Below are 18600 nucleotides of genomic sequence, written 5' to 3'. Positions count from 1 at the left end.
CTTATTTTTGACACCTTGGCAAACGAGACAGCAAACGAGACAGTGTCCCTGATTCTTGATCGCTGACGGATGTCAGAACTCCAGATTTTTTCCTCTCATTTGAGTGAAACATGATATTCCAAGCATAGCTCTTTCAATTTCTCTTTGGGAGACCCGAATACCGTTCTCATCCTGTTTGCATACGGCCCAGGTCTCTGAGGTGTATGTTAATTCAGGAAGAACAGTGGAATCAAAGAGATGTGCCCAGAGCCGGAGGTTATTCGTCCTCTTAGCTATTTCTTCGAGGCTCTTGAAGGCGTTCCAAGCCGCTCTCTACCTCCTGCGCAGCTCGGGTGCAAGGTCATTTGACATGTTGACCTCTCGACCTAGGTACACATAGCTGTTGCATTTGGAGATGGTCATTCCGTTGAGAGTGAATGGGGCATCAGGAACGAGGCTGTTTCTCATAAACATTGTCTTCATAAGATTCAGCTGTAGTCCTACCTTTCCACATTCACGGTCGAAGTTGGCCAGCATTTGTGCCACTTGGCTGATGTTTGGTGTTATTAAAACAATGTCCTCAGCATAGCGGAGGTGGTGTAGTTGCCAACCATCTATCTTCACTCCCATTTCTTCCCATTCCAGTCGTCACATGATGTTCTCGAGGGTGGCACTGAAGAGTTTCGGTGAAATGGTATCACCCTGCCTAACCCCTCTCTTGACATCGATGATTACTTCTTTGTAGAATGGTGAGATCTTGGTAGTGAACCCGCAATACAGTTCACGGAGGATCTTGATGTATTGAGCTTGAATGCCCTGATTGGCTAGGACTTCAATGACCGCTTCCATCTCAACAGAATCAAAGGCCTTCTTTAAATCAATGAACGTTAGACAGAGCGGCATCTTCAACTCCCGAGAAACCTCAATGAGCTTGGTTATCATGTGGATATGGTCGATGGTGCTGAATCCTTTGCGGAACCCGGCTTGCTCGCATGGTCGTCCTTCATCTAGTGTTCTGCCAATCCTATTTAGGATGACTCGAGTGAACAACTTGTAGATGACAGACAATAGGCAGATCGGGCGATAGTTGCCAAGACTGACGCACGACTGAAGACCCACAGAACAAGATAAGCGGAACTCTCTGAGACCTTGGACTCCAGGCTCAATGGACCAAGGGACAGAGATTCTCTGCTTGCTTCCACCAACCACAGGTGATAAAGGGATTATTATCAGGAGCCCCACCCTACCCTGCTCTGTCTGCTTCCACCAACCACCAGACACATCATAAGATACTAAATACCCATCTTCCAGAATTGCCATACCATATTTGTTAGGGTTCAAATGTGGTAACACCTATGAGGGCGATTAGAGGTCGCCCCAAAAGCCTCTATCCCTCTCAGAAAGACTGGCAAGCTACAGAGAGTATTCCACCCGCACAGCAGAGCCTGGCAAGCTATCCGTTGTGTATTCGATATGCCCAAACCAGTAATTACAATGGGACTCATTCACCTGACCCTGAAGGCTTCATTACACTGAGAGTTAAATAAAATATTAATAGGGGATTCTTAAATCAACATACCTTGAAAGCGCTTTAAATTTTTTCTGAAAGTAAAGTAGCATGGCAGGGATAAATTAGCTTTACTAAAGTAAAGCTCAGAGACATTGCACACTGTATGCACATCCAAAGAAACATCCTGTGGTGTTTCCATATCGATAGCTGAATTGCTAGAATAAGCAGAGATCAGAGATTGCTTCAGTAGCTCATTCCATCCATGTCTTTATGCGCATGCCCCTCCCCTGCCCACACTGATGATATGGGGCACTCACGACTCAAGGTCTCTTTTATATCCTGTAGAGAAACAAAAGCAAAGGTGTGTGTAGGGATATCTGAACTTCATGGAGAATGGCATGTGGGGAAGTTCTCAATAAACAATCTTTCATATATGTAAGGTACGGGATTTCAAGGGAGGGAACGAACCAAGATTTCAGTGTACAGTGTAAGTTCATTCCAGTTGAGACACACCATTGAACCCCTATCTGTAGACACTGAATGGATTTCAAATAGGATGGTGCTCACCTAAGTCCTTTGGTGCTTCACATTACTGTCTCTTTATCAAACTCTCAGCCATCTGTCTTCCTTACAGGAGTCTGTGGGGAACTTTGGTGTCTGTAAACGCATCAACCTATGGCATTTGACAAAGGGATCAGAAGGACTCCCAGGGTACTACTTGCTTTTAATGATGTGATTTCCTTAGATTGAGTTTGTATTGGACACTACTTATCATAAAAGGTCTGAGTCCTGAGTCTATGCAGAATCTCTGTGGCTGAGATGCTTACGTGTTGATAGCAGGTACCACACGATGGTGGGACAGTCATACTCTAGTCATAAACTATGAGATCACCTCAAGTTCTGTTATGCAACTAGAAAAAACTCCAGTCAGCAGATGATACAAGATGCAGGAGCAAAGTGTCCTGTGAATCAGACAAGTGCAAAATTTAATAAAATACACATGACCAAAAGTTTGTATGTTTGATCCAGAGTGAGAGTGCATAGCAGCAAACAGTAAATGGCTCTGGGCATATTTTTGTGTGAAGAACTTCAGAAGGGTAATGAGCTCAAGAGATGAGGCCCGAGGATGGAAGCAGGTGAAGGTGACTTACCAGTCAAAGCCAGGGGGCAGGGGATGCAGAAACTATAAAACCCAGCTCCCGGAAGAGAACAGTGCAGAGTCTCCTGCACCTGCGCCTGGCTGTCCTTGCCTGGGCCCCTTGTAGGGGGAAAGGTTGAGTTTTCCTCCCCGCCTCGAACAGAGCTCCAGCAGCCAAAGACCTCCAGAACCAGCCACCACCATGCTTGAGACCACTCTCCACACTCATGAAGGTACCGGCAAAGGAACAAAGGCACGCAGGTCTTGGGGCAGAGATCTCCAAGCCTGTTCGGATCAGGGGCTGAGTATCCTCCACCCAGATCCTCCACCTTCCAGTGGGCAGGGGTCACACCCACCATCTGACCCCCAGCACCGTGTAATCCCATCAACAGCCAAGAAATATCATGAAAATACAAAATTATTTCAGAATTGGTTCTGCAAACTCAGTGTGCAGATATCAACTTTGTACTATTTCCATCATTGAAGAACTGTCAAAACCCTGTTTTACTCTGGATATGGCAAACCACCTGCGATGTATTCAATATGCCAAACACAGTAACAACAAAATCTCCAATGGAGATGTTATTGGGCCCGCTCGAGCAAATCGATGAACAACGGGAGGGCCTTTTACCTTTTACCTTTACCTTGTCTCTATGTGAAGCATCTCACTCGAAGTCAGTTGTGATGTTTCCATTACCTTTCACTGGGCAGGACCCTCTTGGTTGGTCACTGTCTGCACTGACTCTCTCATTCAGGGCTGCATCTCAGATTATTCACCAATATGGCAATGATCACAGGAGTCTCTACCCTTCTCATGCTTTTGCTGATATAATTGCAGCTTTCCTTATTCCTTCCCACTGAGTTCATATGGTACCAAACAAGCAGAGAGAACCCGAACCTCCTGAGCTCCTGTCACCCTGCTCACTGGCCTGTCAGGTTATCCTGGAACTTCAAGATCTGAAATCATGGAGAGGGAAGGAGAGGAGACACGCTATACAAAACATGCACTGTGATAACTATATCTAACTTTATTCCATTATTGTGCACACTCATTTTCTTTTGTGTTACTGTCTAAATGTACATTACTTGAACACAGTTTTTATGCAATACAAATGTTTGAGATGACATTCTAGATATAGGTAAATAGCCGGGAAGAAAGAAGATCCAATTTCTTGGATTCATCAAGAACTTCCCATGCTGGTTTAACTAGGAGGAGGCTTTTCCTTTTTCACGATCATTTCAGGAAGTCTGGAGCAAAGAAAAACATGAATAAGCCTCAAAATAAGGTCTGAGAGCATGAGAGAAGGAGGCCTTTGTGAAGGTGTAGATGTGAGAACCAAGAGTAGCATTGTAGAAGGATATGATCCCAGCGTCACAGTCTAGAAAAATCCCTATAACTTCAGGCTGATTCCTCAGAGGAATGAAGGTTGGGGGAAAAGTAAGGGCCGAACAACCCTTGCCTTTTCTCTGTCTGATGGCCCAGAATCCAGACTGAGGCTCTCATACTATGTCAATGTCCCTTGGCGCATTTTCCAGACAAACGCCCACAGCCCCCTCTGCTCCTGCTCCCATCTCCACTTCAAAGTAATGTCTTCCTGAGGTGAAGCGCTCATGGCCCTGCATGCAGATGATGTCATTCCATCTTTCAGAAGTTTGAGATTCCATTAAGGATCGTGGGTAAATTTTAGTTTTCTCTTCATTTAATCGAATCAATAACTTTTGATTTCTGGTATCTGGATCAGGAGACACATTGACTGGAAAAAGAGAAAAAAAGACAAAAAACTTGATTTGATTTTTTTATTTCTTTTTTTTTTTGAGGCGAGGCCACACCAGGCAGTGCCAGGGCTTACTACGGTGCTTAGGAATCACTGCTGGCAGTGTACTATTTGGGATGCTTGGAATTCCGTGGTGTGCCAGGCAAGCACTCTATCATTGTACTATGTTCCAGCTTCAAAAAACTTGCTTTGTATGTTTGTTTTTTATTTGGAAGCCATGTTCAGTGGTACTCAGGGCTTAGAGATCACTCCGGGTGGGCTGGCGGGAACAAATTATGGGTACTCTATCCCGATCTCTGCTCCACCAGACCTGCTTGTTCTTCTTTTTTTCTTCTTCTTCTTCTTTTTTTTTTTTTTTGGATCACAAGCTATTATGCTCAGGGGTTACTCCTGGCTCTGTGCTCACAAAAGAATCCTGGCTGTGCTCGGGGCACCAGGGGGGATTCCTGAGATCAAAACTGGGTTGACTGCGTGCAAGGCAAATAGCCTACCCCCAGATTTAAATCTGACCCCCAGATTTATTTTTTAAAGGAAAAAACCTTTTTTATTTATTCATTGCAGTTTATTGAGCTAAGGATAACAGCTTTGGGTATTCAATGCTTAACTCCAAACCCACCACTAGTGTCAGTGTTCTTCCTAACATGTGTTAATATTTAGAATATTTTATAAAATAAAGCTAGTCTATTTCATACCAAAGTTCTGTTCTTATTATCTAAGAATCATTTTGAGTTTCAGTTTGCAAAATCCGTGTAATCTCTATGTGTGTCACTAGAGACTATTGGGAAAGACTGAGTGAACTAAATAACAATTTTTATTAAAATGTCTCATTAATGGGAAGTACCTGAGTAATAACAGTTATTTCTCAGAAATGGAAACTCCGTGAGTAATAAAAGTACCTAGTAATATATAACCATCATCCTTATCTCTAGCTTATAAAACCTAAGAATATAATCAATCAGAATTTACATGGGCTCTGTCATTTCCAAAACCCATTATCTTCTTGAGAAATTATGGAATATTGAAACAGAAATAAGACTAGTCCATCTCTAACTAGCAACTACAAATTCTGCATCAGAAAATTTAAAAAAGACAACTAATAACATAGATTGTGATTAAAGACCTAGAATTCTCCCAGGACACAAACATATTTAGTTCCATGGATATTAGAGCTTACTCTAATCTCTTATGTTAAATAACAGTATTCTATAAAAATTATCAAAATTTAATAAACCTAGGGTCAATATACATGAAAGCTACATGATCATCCTTGACAAAAATAGAAAAATATATGATAAACTTAAGTGTGTCTTTTAATTTAAAATCAAAAATTTAAAGTTAAATGTATCAATAGAATATTTTGTTTCATGGTTTTTGGGGGCCACACCCGGCAATGCTCAGGGGTGACTCCTGGCTCTAACTCAGCACTTACTTCTGATTGCACTTAGGGGACCTGGTGATCGAACCTAGGACTGTGTACAAGACAAACATCAAACCAGGTATTATGACTCTGAGCACTAGGATGTTAATCACTCTTGTAACCACTCAAAAAAAAAATCAACCACTCACTGTGTTACCAAGTTAAGCACAAGGAGTTGGATTTTTTTCCAGGTAACTTAAATCCACTCTGTGGAAATACTTCCTGTACTGGATGTTCTCAGTGTTCCTCAAATCCCTGCTTGTCTTTATCCACTTTTCCCACTTGTCTCTCTTCCTGAACGATGGACCTCTGTGAACACATCACCTGGGCTCTCTTTCCTATCTCTCTCTACCTATTTCGAGGGACTGGATGGAACCAGGGCAAGAAGGACGCTATGTGCTACCCTGGCATCGAGTTAGACCTGGCAAATCAACCAACTTGGCCCTTCTTTCCTCCTTCCGTCTGTCCCATGACAGGGTCCGCCCCGGTTGAACGAGTGTCCTGGACCCACCCCTAACACTGGCGGCTAGGGGAAGAGCCGTTGGTGCCTGTCCATGGCTTTCCCCTGGAGATATTATACATCTGGTATCCCTGGAGCAAGTATGAACTACCAACTAAAGGTAAGAATAGCGTTTGGTGCACCCCAACTCTAGAAAGTGAGTGGGAGAATAGGAATTTTTAGTGTGCTGGGTTGATAGCACAGTGAGTAGTGCATTTGCCTTGCACAGGGCCATCCTGGGTCTGATTCCTCCATCCCTATCAGAGAGCTCAGCAAGTTACAGAGAGTATCCTTCCCAAACTGCAGAACCTGGAGAGCTCCCTGTGGTGTATTCATATGCCAAAAACAGTAACATCATCAGGGAGGTGCAGATCAAAACAACAATGAGATATCACCTCACACCACAGAGACTTGCCAACATCCAAAAAAACAAAAGCAAACATTGGCGTGAATGTGGAGAGTAAGGGACTCTCCTTCACTGCTGGTGGGAATGCCGACTGGTTCAGCCCATTTGGAAAACAGTTATGACAATTCTCAAAAAATTAGAAATTGAGCTCCCATTTGACCCAGCAATATCACTCCTGGGAATATACCCCAGAGAGGCAAAAAGTACAGTGGAATTGACATTGGCACTTGTATGTTCATTACTGCACATACATCACAATAGCCAAAATCTGGAAAAAACCCAAGTGCCTAAGATCAGATGCCTGGTTAAAGAAACTTTGTTACATCTACACAATGGAATACTATGCAGCTGTTAGAAAAGATGAAGTCATGAAATTTGCACACAAGTGGTTCTACGTGGAAAGTGTCATGCTAAGTGAAATGAGTCAAAAAGAGAGAGAACAGACATAGAAAGTCTGCACTCATCTGGTGAATAAAAAGTAACAGAAGTAACAGAATGGGAGACGAACACCCAAGAATAGTTGATAATAGTACCAGGAGGTCTGCTCCTCAGGTTGGAAGCTGGCAGCAGATGTTTGTGGAAAGGCAACTTAGACAGAGAAGGGAACACCAAGTAAAGAGTGTTTGGAGGACAACCCCCGAGATGCGAGATGCGTGCTGAAAGTAGACTTTAGACCAAACACGATGGTCAGTCAATACCTCTATTGCAAACCACAACATCCTAAGGAAAAGATAGATCCAAAGGGAATGCCCTGGCACAGAGGTGGGGCAGGGTGGGGTAGATGGTTTGGGGGGCTGGGAGGCCTACTGGGATCATTGGTGGTGCAGAATGGGCACTGGTGAGGGATGGGTACTCAATCATTGTATAACTGAAACCCAAGTACGAAAGTTTGTAAGTGTACAACTGTACATCATGGAGTTTCACTAATAAAAAAAATTGGAAAAAAAAAACCAAAAAGAGTAACAAGTCTGACAATGGAGACGTTACTGGTGCCCGCTCAAGCAAATCGATGAACAACAAAATGACAGTGCTACAGTGCTGCAAGGCTCTGCTTATGTCAACTAACTGGAAGCTGAGGAGAAGGCTCTGGGGCACGAAGCAACTAAGCAGCATTGTGAAGGACATATGTCCCTCCCATGCTGACTGGCAGGCTCTGTATTCCTCTCCCCTGTCACACTCTCCCACCCTCACAGCGCCCTCTACCTGCCACTTGAGGCCCAGGCCAATGATGGTTGTGTACCCATTCCTGCCTTGGGTGCTGGACTATTCCTAGTTCTCTACCCTACTTCTCATCTTTAAAATAATCCCTTTAGTTGTTGCGAGGTTCCTCTCAGGATGGAAAACGTGTGATGAGAGTAGACTATAGACCGGACAGTATCGCTACTCAACGTCTCTTTTGCAAACCACAGCACTCAAAAGGAGAGAGATAACAAAAGAGAATGCCCTGCCATAGAGGTAGGGTGGGATGGGGGGATGAATGTGGGAGGGATACTGGGACTGGTGGTGGTGGAGAATGGGCACTGGTGGAGGGATGGGTATTCGAACATTGCATAACTGAAACCCAAACACAAAAATTTTTAAGTCTACAACTGCACCTCATGGTGTTTCACTAATAAAAATTTAAGGAAAAAAATAAATAAAATAATCCCTTTATTATAAGGATTCTTTTCAACCAGTTCTTATCATTAGTCTGAGTCACAAATGAGTTCGATTTCAGTTGCTATTACCTAAACGATTGGGAAAATTCCAACCTGTCAATTTGAAGGAAGTTAAAAAAAATATCAAATAGTGCCAGTGAGTTACAATACTGAGTAAGATGCTTGCCTCAAACTGGGCTGTCTGAGGTTGGATTCCGTGTACCACATATGGTTCACTGAGCAGTATTAGGAGTGATCATTGAACATAAAGCAAGGGAGAAGCCAAAGGCAAAGTCAGATGCCAGTTCATAAATTTTTTAAACCTAAATAAATATATAACTTTTTAAAAAAACTATTAATTATACCATATGCACTATTTTCTTTGATGATAATAGAAGGTGCTTAAAGATAAATCATTGAGAGATTAATTCAACCCTTTAAAATATTTAGAAATAGAAGACTTTTTTTTTTTTTTCCCCTTTATTTTATTTTATTTTTTTTAAAGTTGTAGATTTACAATTTTTTGTGCTTTGGTTTCAATTATACAATGATCAGATACCCATCCCTCCACCAGTGCCCATTTTCCACCACCATGGATATGCTGTATGAGCAACCCTGGCATCGAAATGGGACAGGCCAGGGTGCCAGAGTTGCTCATACAGGAGGAGTGGTCTTAACTCTCTTTGTTGATTTGTTAATGTTCAACCCACTTTGTTATCATACAGAAGTCGTCAAAATTAGATATGGTTCTGGGCTGGAGCGATAGCACAGCAGGTTGGGTGTTTTCCTTTCATGTGGCCAACCCGGGTCTGATTCTTCCATCCCTCTCGGAGAGCCAGTAAGCTACTGAGAGTATCCCACCTGCATGGCAAAGCCTGGAAAACCATGCATACATATTCAATATACCAAAAACTGTAACAACAAGTCACACAATGGAGATGCTACTCGGAGATGTTACTCCTCCGAGGAGATTAACTCAAGGATAAAATCTCATCTAAAGAGACTATTCCAGATTAGTAGGAGATCTGCTCAAGGGTGGGACCCCAAGAGTGTGTGTTATTCCTTAGCTAGTAAACCACTTAAATAGTTGTAGTAAATCGCTTCTAATATTTCTAGCAGTATCATTCTGTATGAGCACACTAAAAGATATAAACTTAAGGTTTGGTCCCAACCTCAGCAGGGTCCTAGTCTCGTTGTTACTTTTGGATCATGACAACATTTCTCCATGATCATGCCCTCAACTTACTGTTGAGTATCTTGGTGCTTTGGCCTGTCCCATTTCGATGCCAGGGTTGCTCACAATTTGTCCTGGGTCCATTCAGTCCCTCCTTGGGACCCTGCTTTTGGTGTGCTAGGAACTAAGGGCAACTGAGTCAAGAAAGCAGATGCCCAGGAGTAAATATTCAGAGTCAAGCAATTCCCAAGTTACAAATCATAATAATATTAACTGGCTTCCCGTGTCCATACTGAAAGGACATTGCTTTAAGGTCAACTATGCAGAAGACGAGAAAAGCAATATTTAACTTACAATACAAATGTCCTAAAAGGATCTGATCTTACAGGATATGATTAAGAAAAATGGTGATTAACTGACTGGGGAGTAGACCACAGAGAAGAGTCTACAGATAAACAGAGGAATGGGAGTGACTTGGGAGCACTCTGATGGGTGTAACCCAAAAAACCTAAGCTCCCTGTGGCAAGGGAGAAAGGACAAACCAATGTTATCATACAGAAGTCGTCAAAATTAGATATGGTTCTGGGCTGGAGCGATAGCACAGCAGGTTGGGTGTTTGCCTTTCATGTGGCCAACCCAGGTCTGATTCTTCCATCCCTCTCGGAGAGCCAGCAAGCTACTGAGAGTATCCCACCTGCATGGAAAAGCCTGGAAAACCATGCAGACATATTCAATATACCAAAAACTGTAACAACAAGTCACACAATGGAGATGTTACTGGTGCCCGCTCAAGCTAATTGATGAACAAATGAACGACAGTGCTACACAGTGCTACAGCGCTTTCTGGTAAAATTTCTTCCTTACACCAAGTAGTTTATGTAGGTAGTATGAATAAAATGCAGAATAGAGCTTGGCCAAAGTAAATGAAATATGAGTTATAAAAATAAATATGTATTTTTATTTTGATATGTTGGCTGCGTGCAAGGCAGACGCCCTACCCGCTGTGCTGCAGGGCTGGAGCGATAGCACAGCAGGTAGGGCGTCTGCCTTGCACGCAGCCAACATGGCCGACCCGAGTTCGATTCCTCCGCCCCTCTCGGAGAGCCCGGCAAGCTACCGAGAGTATTCGATATGCCAGACACAGTAACAACAAAGTCTCCAATGGAGACGTTACTGGGCCCGCTCGAGCAAATCGATGATCAACGGGAGGGCCTTTACTTTTACTTTACTTATTTTGATATAAAGATGTGTTCCTGTGTTTCAGGTAAACTTTTGGTTGAAGAAACCCTCAAAGTTTCCTCTTGAACCTTATTGACGTTTCCAACTGAGACATCACGACTGGCGTGCAGATGACCACCCGGGAGAGTTCATGAGTCTCACCAAGGGAGACGTACAGTTGCAGATTCTGATCATAAATACTAGAAATATCAATCCTAGATTCAATTAACCACCCCAATGTGTGAGAATGTCTAGAAGAAAATGATCGATTGGGCAGAGATTTTATCCGGTAGGGGGTGGGGACTAGAATTTTAATATTCATTTTAACTTTCCCATTTCAGGAAGTGTTCCAATTTTATAAAATTAATAAATGAGTGATTTTTTTTTGTTTTTTTAAGTCGGAGGTAGACCTAGCTTCAAGCCATGTATTCATGAAAGGTGTTTATTTATTTATTTATTTATTTACTTTTGGTTGTGACAATCTTCCCACCACTCAAGATCCCAGATATGAAAACATAAGGCAATCTTTTGAGAGATCTTATTTGAGATTCGCACATGAAGAATGAGAATGGAGATTTAAGACACCATGAAAGAGGGAAAATGGCTTACTGGTCAGTGTAATAATATTCCAGACTAATGCACTGTATCAATGTATTCATGAACAAATCTCTTTCCATTCATTGGGAGTCTGGTTATTTACTGAACTAGACTCCCATACACTGTAGTTGTCTTTTGTTTGTTCTTGTGGTAGTTCCAGTTCTCCACATTAACAGCCTTATTACTGTTAATGTGGAGAACTGGAGTTCATTGCATCTCATGAGATGAATCTCTTCCTAAGTCTCCACAAATAGTTGATCTCTGAAGCTGGAAAGCTTAAGTGTCAGATGCTGCACTGTGGTAAATGCATCAAAATCATGCAGTTGAGGCTTCAAAAGAGATAGGTACTTTCAAAGTTTGAGAATTTGAATCCTGTCAAGGATCTTTTAAGTAGACTGCAATATTTCTATTTCTTCAACTCAGATACTGGGAATTCTAAATAATTGCTATCAAAAGGTTGAAGCATTTATAGCAAAAATAAAAGATGGGTAGAACTAAAGAAGTAAATGGAAATGGTGCTTTCTAAAATTACTTTAAACAATCTGGACCACTTATTGAGTGAAAAACCCTCATAATGCTTTCACCATGCACAACCTACTTCTAGAGAAGATGACAGTATATAGTTTGACCACAAGAAGCTTCAAACTCTCACCTCCCAACTACTTATTTTCTGAGTTGTATCAAGCTTCAGCTGCATATATATGGATTCTGTGAATTTCAGTTTTGTGACTGCTTTCTGGAGCTTTTCCTGTGGGAAAAATTGGGTATTAGTTTATTCAGTTGGAAAAGTTTTCACAGCATATACCAGAAATCATAGGCTTTCAGATAATTAGAATAACATTGAGTATTTGTTGAGCCCTTAGATGTTGAGAGAAAGCATGTGGACAATTATCAGTCCAATAACACAGTTGATCTCCGTGGCACTCTGCAAAGCTGGTAAGATGTTTACCATTGTTTCTGTTATAGAAATCAATTCTTTGGATGGGATTAAGTAAATTGTCTGAGGGAACAAATTTTCTTCGATCCCATATTGGTTAAGGAAAGATGTAGCAGAACAATTCCCACTTCTTTCTCCCACCACAGTCAAAGTAATTATCATATTTTCCTTTGAAGGTATGTTAAACAGAGTCTTTCACTCGGTTTCACTCACAGACATTCATTTCTAACTATTTAACAACCCCAGTATATCTTTAACTGTGTCTGTACCCTATACTTGTGGAAGTCATGTAAACGTCAGAAACTGATGGCTGTAATTTATTTTGAGAAGAATAATCTTCTCATGTCAAAATTTGTCCTGATTAACCAATAAAAAACATTCAGTTTCCAGTCCTCCTCTGAGGTATGATTCATCCTCTCAACTGTGATCAAGGTTTAAGGCCTAAATTCTACTCTGTGTCTTCATTTATCTTTCTTTCCACACATCCTCTAGCCTAGGCATGGTGCCAAGCAAGCTTTTTTTCTGTGTCTCTGTCATCAATCCTGAGTATAGGACATCCTAGTTTACCTCCAACCTTTAATGATTTTTCCACCACGTGAAAGATACGAGGCAGTCTTTAATTTTCTGTTTGCATGTCTTATCATTTTCCAACAAGGTTGAGACAGTACCCTGACTGCTTAGAATGATCCATGTATATACTATTAGCTTGAGTGTAACTGGGAGGGTGTCCTTCTAGCATGCACTCCAAAATGAAAACAAAAATCTCATTCCAAAGGATATTCTGTTTCCAAAACTTTCACCAGTGAGATCTATAAAAGATTCAAAGATATCTGAATACCCTTTGCAATTATACCAATAAAGTCAAGGAAAGAATGAACTTTCATGCGCAATTTCTGAGTGCAACAGTGCTGTAAATTAAAAATCAGTCAAGAAGAAAACCTAAAGATAATAATATAAACCAACAATAGTGAACACAGACCTAAAAATCTTCAACAGTATCTTAGCCAAAGAAATTCAATAAAGTACACTATTAGGATCATATATCATGTACTTGTTTGCTTTTACACATATGAAAGTGAAAAAAACACTATATCATAGCAACAGAAAGACAATATTCATACAACTATATTTCAATTGAGAGAAAGAAAAGTAATGATGAGATTCAACATTCTTTTATGAAAAAAGTGCTTAATAAAACCGGGATAGAAAAATTATTAGAGACAACACCTGAACTTTGTTTACATTGACACCATTGCAGTTGAGACCAGACTCAGGCTGAAATAACTAAACCCACTCTGGGAAGGGAGGCAGAACCCTCCTTTTCAGCTAGGTCCCAATAGCCTCTACCCCTGACCTGGGCTATATTAGCAGGCTCAAACCCAGCTTCTGGAGCACATGCCACCTATGTGACTGCACAGCAGACATACACAGCAAATCACACACTGCTCATCATTATAATTCAGGACATTCAGTGATGAGAGGCAGAAAAGAGAGCAATCCCCAGCCTAATACCTCAGCACCTTCCAGGGTATCTATCTACAAAGACTCCCCCTCAATGATAGAAAGAACACTAGAAAACCAATGATAAAGGCCCAGTTCACTGAGGGGAAATCATATCCTTGAAGACACAAACAACAACAACCAGCTCTCTAAATCCTTAGTGACTTTAGTGCCACCATGATTAAGATGTGTAATGAGCTCAAAGAATATGTGGCACAGGTATTCAGCAAAGCCCAAGAAAGTCTAAGAGTCAAAATGAGAAAACTCCTCCATTCAGAAATGGCAGGAATGAAGAGCATGGTAAGTTACATTGAAAAACAAAAAGCCTCAAGAGAAGCTCTTAACAGCCGAATTACTGTAGCTGAGTAAAAGATCAAGAAGCTCCAAAATTAGATGGAGCTGAAAACTGCTAGTAAATGAGAAAACTGCTGTAAACAATGGAGTGTTGAGAATAGTCTAAAAGGAAATAAACGGTATACTATGGCACTATAGGATGAGTACAAGAAAAACAATATATGAATTACCATAGTCACTGAAGAATAGGAAAGCAAATTTCATGATTAAATATTAGGTAAAGAAATCATTGATAAGAATTTCTCAGAGTTGAATACAGGCACTGAGATCCAAGAGGCATGAAGGTTGCCAGTGAAAATATTCTCAACTAGGGAAACTATTTGATCACTTGATCCAATGACATCCCATTACTCATCGATTTCCTCAAGTGGGCGCCAGTTAAGTCTCCATTCATCCCTGTTGCGTGCTAGTGTAGCCCAATGGTGTCTGCTTGTTCTAGGCACACAAAGAGCCTCAAACCGATCATTAGAAGTCTTGACGAATAAGTGTGACCATCTTGTAGGTGGGCGGCCATGCAATCTTTTGACATCCCATGAATCCAGTTGGTAATGGCTTTAGTCCAGTGGTCGTCTCCAAATCTCATTACATTTCCAGCCCATCTGATTTTTGACGTGTTAGCAAACGAAACAGCATCCCTGATTCTTGACTGTTGACAGAGGTCAGAACTCCAGATTCTTTCTCTCATTTGAATGAAGCGTGATACTCCAAGCAGAGCTCTTTCAATTCCTCTTTGGGAGACCCAAATAGCATTCTAATTCTGTTTTCTCAGGGCCCAGGTCTCTGAGGCATATGTTAATGCAGGAAGAACAGTGGAATCGAAGAGATGTGCCTGGAGCCAGAGGTTCTTCATCCTCTTAGCTATTTCTTCCACACTCTTGAAGTCGTTCCAAGCCACTCTCTTCCTCCTGCTCAACTCAGGTACCAGATCGTTTGTCATGTTGACTTCTCGACCTAGGTATACATAAATGTTGCATTCAGAGATGTTCATTCTGTTGAGAGAGAATGGAACCTCAGGAACGAGACTGTTTCTCATAAACATTGTCTTTGTGAGATTCAGCTGTAGTTCGACCTTTCCACAAACACGGTCAAAGTCGGGAGCATTTGTGCCACTTGGCTAATGTTTGGCATTATAAGAACGATGTCATCAGAAAGCGGAGGTGGTATAGCTGCTGATTGTCTATCTTCACTTCCATTCCTTCCCATTCCACTTGTCGCATGATGTTCTCAAGTGTGGCACTGAAGAGTTTTGGTGAAATGATACTGCCCTGCCGAGCCCCTCTCTTCCCTTTCCAAAAAAAAAAAAAACTACAAGAGACATTATCCTCAATATGATAAAATCCTCAGAGACAGAATACTGAAATCAGCAAGATCAAAAAAGCATCTTATGGACAAGGGAAAGCCCATAAGATTTACAACAAATATTTGAAATGTGACTACAAGACAGAAGAGAATGGAGGGACATAGTACAAAACCTCAGTGAAATGAAAATTTCCCCAAGAGTTCTCTATCTAGTTAGCTTATCGCAGAGATATGAAGGAATCATAACAGCTTCATGGACACGCAACAGCTTAGGGAATTTATAGTTTTGAAACTAGTTTTGAGAGAAGCTTTAAAAGAACTTCTTTTGCACCTGAAGGAATTAGGGCTGGTAGGGTGCTCACCCCCTACACAGCTGCTCTGAATTTGATTTCTGGTATTCTGTAAGGTCCTCTGAGAACCATCAGGGGTAATTCGAAATGTAAAAGCCAGGAGTAACCCTGAGCATGACCAGGTGTGGCCACAAAATCAAATACTTTATAAAGATGAAAACAAGGAGCGAATGTAATAAAAGAGTTCAAGGACCTGTATAAAGTCTATTAATACATTGATCTAAGAAATAAGAGGAGGTAAAGAAAAAGCATAAAGATGTTACTATACATCTATAGGAAAAATTAACATTGTTAAACTGGCCACCTTACTCACGGTAATTCAAAGATTCTATTCAATCCCTATAAAAATTATAGTGTCTGTGTCAAAGACACCAAAAAACCTAACTAAAATTTGTAAAAATCACAAAATACCCTGACTAGCCAAAGGAGTTCTGAGGAAAGATACAATGGAAATTCTTGTTCCCAACTACAACAATATAATAAGGCTAGGATCATTAAGATTACACAATATTAGAAAAATACGTACATACATATACACTTGGGCTGGAGCGATAGCACAGCGGTAAGGGCGTTCGCCTTACAAGCGGCCAACATGGCCGACCCGAGTTCGATTCCTCCGCCCCTCTCAGAGAGCCCGGCAAGCTACCGAGAGTATTCGATATGCCAGACACAGTAACAACAAAGTCTCCAATGGAGACGTTACTGGGCCCGCTCGAGCAAATCGACGATCAACGAGAGGGCCTTTACCTTTACCTTTACTTTACATATACACTCACACAAATGGAATAAAACCTAGAACCCAGAAATAAGGCCATCCAATCTGGTCAATGTGATCAACGATAATACAGGCATATATAATGGAGAGAGGAAAGTCTCTTCAACAAATAGTGCTGGGGAAAATAGATTTACAAAACCCAGAAATGACTGCTACTTACGCCATATACAAAAATTACCTGAAAATTTACTGAAAACTTTGACAAAACACTGAAAGCCATAAAACACAAAGAGGAAAGTACAAAAAAAGTTTACAAATATGGCTTCAGCTTTAACTTTGAAGAGTTGATTCTAATAACTAGGGAAACAAAAACAAGCAAAAATTACTTGGGAGTCTTTGGAATCAAAAAAGAAATTTCTCCAGGGTCAAAGAAAATGTCAGTGAAACAAAAAGACATCCTATATACAAGGAGAAACTATCATACCTCACCTGTCTAACAAGATGTTAATGACAAAGATTTATAAAGAAATCATAAAATACTCCAGGTACCATTCCCAAGAACAACATTGAAAAGGACAAGTGAATACAGATTACTCCATTTTGCTACTGTTGCAGATACCACCCTAAAGTGCTCAGAGCATTCTCCTGGTTTCGTGCATAGGAATCACTTTTGATGGTGCTTGGGAAACCATATAACGTATCTGGAATTTGAACTGGAGTAAGGAAGCATGATCCCTTTCTTTTTCTTTTTTCTTTTTTAATGGAGTTGTACTGCTATTTATTCAGACACTGATTAGCTGATTGAATTGGGCATGAACTCCACTTTACTGTTTTTTTCATTTTTTATAATTTTATTTATTGAATAACTGAGAGAAGTTACAAACCTTTCGGGTTAAAGTCTTGGTCATACAATGAAACACCCGTGCCTTCTCCATTCTCCACCCCCCAAAACTCCATTATACCCGCATCCCACACCCTCCGCCTGCATATGGGGCAGATCATTTCAACATTACTCTCTCTCTACTTTGATTACCTTCAATATTTTGACATCAGATCCACCATTAGTATTTGGGATTTTACCCCAACACTCAGATCTGATGAAAAGGCAACAGTAGACAATTTATTTCCTATTCCTCGTTATGAAAAACATATGATGCCACGTGACTGCAGTAGTGGCTGCGCGATTTTGAAATTCCAAAATTTTAACAATTAAATCTGGAGGGATTTCTGCCAAAACCTGCTGGGTTCCGAGATTTATTCCTGAGTCTCTTGGATCATGGCCATTAAGCAGCCTGACCAGGAGCCAGAAAGGCTGTTCATGGGTGCAACTGCCTTTCTGTCTGCACTAAAAAGCAGATCATGCTATAATTGAAACCCAAGCAAAACAAATTGTAAGTCTAAAACTGTACCTCATGGTGTCTCACTAATAAAAATTAAAAAAAATGCATATTACATTACAAAAGACACAGAGATTGTTAACAGGCACCAAAAAAATGCCTTCAGGAGTTATAGGGTGGAGTTCAGCATATTTTAGTGAGGGTACTGTGACAAGTCACTTTTGCAGCAAGTGAGAGAACACATTTGAAGCAATTACTACAATGAAAATAATTTCTGTCAAATGAATAAAATAGGTTTCAAAGCAACAGCAGATGAGGTTATTCGGAGGCTTTCTGGACCTCACACTCACCCGGTAACCTGGGCATGCATCTTCAACAGTAGCAGTGAAGTGTCCTTTGTGCTGTGGTGACCGCTCACAGCACCAGCAGAGGAGCTGACCATCATTTTCACAGAACAGATGGAGCTGCTCTCCATGTTCATTACACATGCTCTGATTCATTTCCTTAAAAGTTTCAATCATACCTCTCAGTTGCTTGTTGGGCCGGAGACTACCACTTTGAAAAGGTTTACGACACTGGGGACAGTGAAATGTCCCTGGAGATGATGTATCAGCACTTTGGTTCCCAGTAAAACCCACAATGCACTGGTGGCAGTAGCTGTGCCCACAGTTGATGCTCACGGGCTCAGTCATCAGCTCCAGACAGATGGAGCAGGTAGCTTCCTCCCTCAACTTCTTGATAAATATAGCTGAGGCCAT

At 41.2% G+C, this 18600-nt stretch overlaps 1 protein-coding gene across 1 annotated transcript; it reads right to left on the bottom strand.

The window, feature by feature from the left end:
- Positions 1 to 9636: 9636 nt before the first annotated feature.
- LOC130040140 (E3 ubiquitin-protein ligase TRIM38-like) lies at positions 9637 to 18600 on the bottom strand. The gene is made up of 3 exons (XM_056132156.1): positions 18193 to 18600; positions 12003 to 12098; positions 9637 to 9729 (listed from the first exon to the last, which is right to left on the bottom strand). The coding sequence occupies exons 1-3, from the start codon at positions 18598 to 18600 to the stop codon at positions 9658 to 9660; spliced, it is 576 nt and encodes a 191-aa protein (XP_055988131.1). The 3' UTR covers positions 9637 to 9657.

This window comes from Sorex fumeus, unplaced genomic scaffold (genome assembly GCF_029834395.1).
Source record: "Sorex fumeus unplaced genomic scaffold, SorFum_2.1 ptg000094l, whole genome shotgun sequence".
Classification (NCBI taxonomy): Eukaryota; Metazoa; Chordata; class Mammalia; order Eulipotyphla; family Soricidae; genus Sorex; species Sorex fumeus.
This window is presented reverse-complemented; position numbering and strand designations above follow the sequence as displayed.

Coding starts and splice junctions, on each gene's coding strand:
- LOC130040140 (XM_056132156.1), bottom strand. CDS start 18,600: ATGGCCTCAGCTATATTTATCAAGAAGTTGAGGGAGGAAGCTACCTGC. Junction 12,099..18,192: donor ATGCATGCCCAGGTTACCGG/GTGAGTGTGAGG, acceptor TTTTTCCCACAG/GAAAAGCTCCAGAAAGCAGT. Junction 9,730..12,002: donor AGAAAATAAGTAGTTGGGAG/GTGAGAGTTTGA, acceptor TTCTTGACTCAG/TTGCCCTTAGTTCCTAGCAC.